This window comes from Asparagus officinalis, chromosome 8 (genome assembly GCF_001876935.1).
Source record: "Asparagus officinalis chromosome 8, Aspof.V1, whole genome shotgun sequence".
In the NCBI taxonomy this organism is placed as follows: Eukaryota; Viridiplantae; Streptophyta; class Magnoliopsida; order Asparagales; family Asparagaceae; genus Asparagus; species Asparagus officinalis.
Window position 1 is genome coordinate 8579191 of NC_033801.1, and position 7500 is coordinate 8586690.

The 7500-nt window shown below is 35.2% G+C and overlaps 2 protein-coding genes across 2 annotated transcripts in view; both read right to left on the minus strand.

Moving 5' to 3' along the window:
* On the minus strand, window positions 2039-2803 carry LOC109820799 (zinc finger MYM-type protein 1-like). The gene has a single exon (XM_020386997.1). It carries the CDS (start codon window positions 2801-2803, stop codon window positions 2039-2041), a length of 765 nt encoding a protein of 254 aa, XP_020242586.1.
* Window positions 6003-7500, minus strand: part of LOC109822238 (phospholipase A1-II 5-like) — a 1696-nt gene continuing 198 nt past the window's right edge. The window contains 2 exon segments of the mRNA XM_020388401.1: window positions 6003-7371; window positions 7373-7500. The exon segment at window positions 7373-7500 is cut by the window's right edge and continues 198 nt beyond it. Of these exon segments, the coding sequence (XP_020243990.1) occupies window positions 6190-7371; window positions 7373-7500 (1310 nt within the window). The 3' untranslated portion in view covers window positions 6003-6189.

A 7500-nucleotide genomic window follows, 5' to 3' on the forward strand; every position in this document is an offset into this window, starting at 1 on the left:
TATATGTTTATATCTCTTATATAATTATATATATGTATTAAGTATGCTCTTCTCTTATATATGTGCTACAGTGTATACTCTCTCTTATATATATATTATCATTCTCTCTCTCTTAGTATATAAGTATACTATATATACACATATATAAACATAAACTTATATTGTACATATATAGTATATTTATATAATAGTATAAATACATATAAGATATAAATATATATTTATTATCTATACTATATATAAACATAAACTTATATGTACATATAATATAATTTATATTTATTATAAGAGTATAAATATATATATACTATTATATAAATATAATTTTATGTTTTATTGTTTTTTTTAAATTTTTAAAAAAATAAAAAAATAAAAAAACAAAAATCCGCGCCGGCCCGGGTCGGCCCGGTCGGGCCCGGGCCCGGGCCCGGCCCGGACCCGTCGGCACGCGGGTCCGGGCTTGGGTTTTGCCCGGCCCGGGCCCGGTTTTCCGGGCCGGGCCGGGCCGGGCCGGCCCGGATGGACAGCCCTATATGGGGCCACTCACTTTTCCGAATATCCGATTTGGAGTTGGGTTGTTCGTCCCTGCACGCGCAACAACTCGTAAGAGGATGAGGACTGCTTCCCTCGTTGTTCCTCCAACGATCAGGTCAGCTAGATGTTGAGTGGGGATATGCGAAAAATGCAGCTGAATGGAGAAAATGCTGAGAAATTACTTACCATTGTATTTAAAATAGTTTTCCTTTTTATAACCAAGCAAAAGGGATAGTCTAGTCTTTTTGGTCGAGCCTGAGCTGGCGGCTGAGTTAGCATCTACTTTACAGGTGTCGGTCGTGGATCAGCTACAAGATGGGCACTGTCATTTCGTCATTAATGAGATGCGATGGACGGCGCATGAAGCCGGCGTGGTCCGATGGGTCATAAATAGTGTCAAGGATGGAGAAATGATGACGTCTGCCAAAATTTAACGTGACACCGACGCACTATCAGCGGAGGAGGTTCGAGGTTGAAATCGTCCTTTGGCTCGTAGCGAGGGGTGTGGAGAAGTAATGCCTTTCGAGTTGACCCCGCGATGTATCGGATAACTGGTCCAGTGGGCTCGTAGGAGTCGTCTTCAATAAGAGAACCGACAAGTACCGCCCTTCGAGTCGACCTAAAGAGATGTTGATTCGGTGAGTCGGCTAAGTCAGGATTATTGGTGGTCCTGACCGTCAAATCGATTTGAGTAGTACATGTAAGGGGACATCTGTCCGTTGCTGGCAAAAGTATAGTCTTCACCCAAAGATGATGTAAGATTTCAAAATTGAGGATTTATTTTTTTTTTTCTTTTTATATTTTTGATCGAATTTTGACGAACTTGATATAACGGGGAAAAAAAGAAAAAGAAAAGAGACGAAACTAAATGTTTTAATTTTCAGAAAGCTACATTGATGTTGTCCATATGTTTTTCATTGCATGCGGTAATGTATGAACATGCATTTGAGCTGGTTGTATTATCATGAACAAGTGTTTAAATTTCATCCCCTGAAGTCGCAATCCATTGGTCCTCAATCTTTCTTGAAAGAGCAACTCTATGGACCGGGTGCAACAGTAATTAGTCTTTAACTCTACGAACCATATCTTTCATATTATTAACGTGGGGACACTGCTTCCTGCCTTTCCATAAAATGGAGAAATTTTTGCCTATGGAGTACTCAAGATGCATACACTCAGGGTCCGTTCTGAGATTTTAGGGGCCCTATGCGAAAAGTAAACATATGACACTTTTCTATATACAAAATATCAGACATTAAAATGTTACTTGATTTTTTTACATCTGGATAGTCTTTAACATACTTTTCAAGTGCTATTGCCCATTATTCATCTCTTCAATCACCTGAATAAAATATTACTGATCAAATAAATGCATGTAATCCCACCTTAATATAGCTTTCTAATAGAGCAAATAGTCCACAATAAGAAAATACTTGCATATTATGTTCCTCTTATATCTGTGCTTACCTTCATCATATATCGAAGTCTTTAGCATCAAAAAGTATCATCGAAAAATTATTCTCCTTGCATTTTTAGCTGCAAAATCACTAATTAAGCCTTTAACATCAATTTTATCTATAAAATCATTTTCAATGGATATCGAAGCTAGTCCATTTAGTCTTTCTTGTGACATGGTCGATCTCGGATAAGATTTTAATAATTTTAATTTTGAAAAACTTCTTTCTGCAGATGCGACTGTAACAGGTATAGTCAATAATATTCTATAAGCAATACATGCATTTGGAAAACAATTTTGTGTTTTTAAGAAATTCAATATATCAATAGCCATCTTTGTTTCTTTTGGTAAAATATTTCGTAAGATTTTTAGTTCTCCAAATAAATCTTTCCCATCAAGATCAGAAAATGTTTTATATTTTAGAACAATTTCAAGATTATCACAACATACTTTCAAATTATTATCATCTAATGAATTTAACTTTTCTGAACCAAACAAAAATCCAAAAATATCTTCATATGCTTTATATTGCTCAAACATTTTCTTTAGTGAACCAATAGCTTGATCTACAATATACAAAAAATAATTGATTCTAAAAGATTCTTCAGCTGATTGTGTTGTCTCCTCATTAACATTCTCATCAAATTGTCTTTTTCTACGGATTTGACGTTTTACTTGAAATACAGAATCAATTTCCATTTCAGTAGCAATTTCTTTAGCAATTGCCATAGCTTGTGTGAGCCCAACTTCTCTATAATCCTCGAAAAACCTAATCAATCCTTTTACTTGATCTATAGCAATATCAATAAGCATGTCTTTAGATTGTAAAGATTTGCTAATTAAGTTAACAGCAAACAATATATCATACCAAATAATCATACTTTATAAAAATTCAAAATTTTTAATTCCATGTGTTGCTAAAGAATCTGCTTCACTCTTTATTTTGGAGTCATTATCAGTTTCTGCTAACTGAAGTAGTGCTTCTCTTATTTCAAGCGTTTGGAATCTAATTGCTTTAACGCTTTCAACATGGCTTTCCTAACGTGTAGCCGATAGTGGCTTCACAGTTAAACATTTTATATTATTTATCAAAATTTGTCATCGCTTTGTTGAGTGAGAAAATAATGTATAAATGCATTGTATCACTCCAAAAAAGTCTTTTGCTTTACCACAACAAATTGCCATATCACAAAGTGTTAAAGTAAGACTATGACAATCACAAGACGTGTATAATGCTCTAGGATTTATATCAAGTAATTTTTTTTGTACACCTTGGTGTCTCCCTTTCATATTAGACCCGTTATCATACCCTTGACCTATTGCACATTTGATTTTAGAAGCTAACATACTTATCAATTCATTTTGAATGCTAGGACCAAGATAATGATAATGAATTTCATCATGGTCAATACGTCGAACATGTTCTTGCATTACCGTATCCCATTCTGCAATCATTTTAATTAGGCCTAAAAATTTCCATTATTATTTTGATAAATTCTCTCATTTGTTCCTCGAAATGCTAAGTTATGTTTAGCAAGATATTTAACAACAGAAATTATTCTTTATAATACTTTCTTCCAATATTCCTTCTCTTTATTAATTTTCTCTTGAATATTTTTATCGATTGTTTTATTTTTCTTTAATCTTATGTGTAAATCAAGCCAAGTACTCATGTTAAACATGTGCTCATTAGTTGTTTCATGTTCTTTAAGCCTAGCACTAAGATGTATCCAATCATTAACTCCTTCATTTATTAAAAAACTTTTCTTAAAACCATTTTTAAACAATTTACAACAAAACAGAATACTTTATCGATATCCTTTGAATAAACTAACCATTCCCTATCGTATTTCTCTCCATTTGATAAATACCTAGTGTAAAATATCAAAGAAAAACATCTTCCTAATTTATCTTTAGGACCTTTTTCGACTAATAGATCTCTTATAGGTACATGATAAAAAATACCCAATTTGACTAGACCTACTCAAGCTTTCAGGGGGGTTTCTCAGAAAACCTCAAAGTTTATTGGTACGTGATAAAAGGCTAAATCTCAATAAAACTCCCTTTAATTACCTTGGATGATTATTAGATAATCGTCATAACTTTTAAAAATGTCATATAAGCCCCCTTAAGTTTAGGGGTTACCATGAAATCTTTTTTTTTTGACTTTGAGGTTAACATAAAATCTACTTCGACTTTAAGATTATTATTTTTCATAAAACCTCCCTATATAACATAATTATGTGCAATTTTCACATGAGTGGCTAATATTACGTGAAGAGATATATTTTTGATTAAATCCTAGATATCTACTCTTGTATCAATTTATTTCTGCATTTGAGGATAGTTATTAAGCTTTTTTCCGTTCTAACCTGTCTGTTATCGATCAAATAGTTTATTGGGACCTTATTTGCAATATATGTATAATTAAATTTATACAAAACCCAACTAAATGGTCCACACAAAATTTTAGGAAAACAGAAAGCTCCGTCCAATCTCGGCTTTAATGGTCACAATTGATATGCAGCAAAGAGTCTAAAGAAAACGGATTTGGATCCTCTCCGTATTATCTAAAAAGTAGTGGAGAGACCATTACATAATCACAACCATTGATTATCTAGCTGATGGTTATAATTTTTTCTTTGAGTACAAATTAGGAATAAGTGCAATACACAGGAGTATGGTGAGTGTTAGATTTAGATTGTATCATAATAACCGCCTACTAAATAATCAACAATTGAGATTAAAAGTAGTGGTCTCTCCACTATTTTTTTTGTAGTGGAGAGGATCCAAATCCAAAGAAAACTAGTTTCTTTAACTTCAAGTATGGTAAGTTCTGTGCGCATTTAACTTCTAGTCATCACCTCTCTAATAAAGGGGTGTTTGGTTCAATTTCTACAAATTATAGGAAATATTTTCCACCCAAAATATGATTTCCTTATATTTCTTTAAAAAATTATAGGGAAATTTTTGAGAAGTCAAAAAGTATCATTTTTTTTACTTTGTTTGTTTGGTTCAAACAAGAAAATGACTCATAACTTTATAAAAAATAGCAAGATTTTTTATAATTTATAGAAATTGAACCAAACACCCCCTAAATTTATAGAAAAGTGTCAATTTTATAGAAAAATGTTAATGTGGTGTCAGATTTCTAGGTGATTTCCATCCATTTTGAGAGGAAATCGATTTCTGTAAATTTTGGTACTTTTTTGTACTTTACAAAAAACATTTCTATAAATTTTTTGAACCAAACACAATTTACGGAAATCTACAGAAAATTTTTATTTATAGAATTACCATTGTCAGATATTTTGAGAAAACTTTTCTATGAAGAAAACGACTACTTCAATTTCTTCTTTCCTTTCTTTTCATGACATAAAAGATGGTTCAAAGTGACAAAAAGAAATAACAAAACAATGGAAGGAAGAAAAAGTATAACTGCACTCTTTTTCATGTTAATCTTTTCTGGTAAGTTATTAATTAATTTGCATTGATATATCAGCAGAGGCAATGCAAGAAGAGTGAAATAACTGAGTTTCTTGTACTACCATGTGCACACAAGAAAGTTGATACATGATGAGAACAATGTACCGGCAATAATTCAGATATATGTCCCATTAATACTAACATATATGGCCAGATCATTGATGTTACCTTCCCCTCCATATCTCTGACAGGGACAAAACAATATCAACAACCAAAGTTTGACATATAATTCACAAAAATCATGAATTTTGTTTAGTCTCCCACTTCCCCTAATAATTTGTTTGGAACCAGATTATTCTTTGTATAGCCCTTATAATTAGCCTTGTTTTTTTACTACAACCATGGAAATTTGATGTAGTGAAACACTTCAAATTCAAATCTCATCATTTTCTATAAAAAAAATTCAAATCTCACCAGATACAAATTTACATAGAATTTAAGAAACATCTTCATTGCATAAAATAATTTAGATTTTGGCAAATGAGAAAAGTGTTCAACCTCTAGAATTTATTAGAGACCAAAGATATAATCTGCAACCTTTACCATAATTTTGAGCTTTGAAATAATAGAGTAATAAAACTTTTTCACACTAATAATCAAATTAGATGAAAATAAAAAGCTCTCAAACACTTCGATCTAAATAAATTTACATCAATACTTAGTACCCAAACATAGATAACAGGCCAAAGATAAACCAAATCAAATCCAATTATTCAAACACCTCCAAAACATTTGCAGAACAATCCACTTTTAGAGCTTCCCCTCTTCCCAGTAGCAGAAATAGAAGAAGAAGAATCAACACCAGGTTTCAATTTCAAATCACCATCACTTGGAACATAAGTAGAAGAATCAGGAGGAGCAGGCAAATCATCTTCATCCAACTCAGCCAACTCCCAATCTCCATCCTCCTTAATCACCATCCCCTTATTCTTCTCAACCCACCAAGACCCAGGAATCAACAACTCGTCCTTCAAATACTCCGAGCTCTTATTCACTAACCCAACACTCCTCTTCACCTTCAACTCAAACTCCCCCTTTTCACCAGTCCACCCTGCAACCGCGTGCAAAATCCCCTGCAGATTGTGCCAATCGCTCGAATTCTTTGAATCCTTCAAGAATGGCGATTTCCTGGCGTCGACGACAAGCTCTGTTCCAGTGTAAACGTACCCAAGTAGCCCACTTGGGTATAAAGGGATCAAGTCAATCTTGTTCTTGACGTGAAGAACACTGAGATTTGGTAGATTTTCAAGTTTGTCGTTGAAGGCTTTGTTACCGACCTGTGGACTGCCGAATACAATTGCGGCAACGGGGAAGTGATTTTTGCCGTTGGATATTTTCGACAGTCCACTTTCCACAATGTCGAACGCGCTTAAAATGGCCAAGCTGGCTCCAAGGCTGTGGCCGACGCAGACTATGCTCAAGTTTTCGCCACTATAGAGCTCAACCAGAGTCTTGACTCTGGATAAAAGCTGGTCTCTAGCGCTCAACTTATTGAATGGAGATTTCGCATCAGAAGAGGTATACATAGTGAACCAACCCTTCATTACTTTCTCGTCCTCGGTGGACAAAATGGGCTGGATTGAAACGAGTTCAGGCTTTATCACGTCGGCCCACTCAAGATCTCTGATCGTCCCTCGCCAAACGACATAGATCTCTCGACGACCATTGGCGACTGCGGCAGAGTCAGAGGAGACGGCTATGTATCCAATCCAATTGGATTCCATGCTCCAGGATTCACGGGAGAGAGAGAAGAGGAAGGCAATGGGAAGCCCGAGGTCGGAGGTGGCGTAGAGGAAGTCGGCGACGGAGTATTCTTCGGCGAAAGGGAAGTTAGATTTGGGGAGTAGGTTGCGCTTGCCGTATCGCTGGCACCGCAGTAAGCGAGAAGAGTGCGGTCACTCGATGAAAGGCGTCGTACGTGACTTGGCAGAAGTCGCCGCAGCGGAGGATAAGACGGCGGAGGGAGAGGTCGAGGGGGTTTAAGAGGTTGGCCCACTTGTCGGAGCCCAAGAGTTCGGCCCATG

What these genes read in the sequence shown, in the direction of transcription:
- LOC109820799 (XM_020386997.1), bottom strand. Translation starts at nt 2,803, where the DNA reads ATGCTTATTGATATTGCTATAGATCAAGTAAAAGGATTGATTAGGTTT.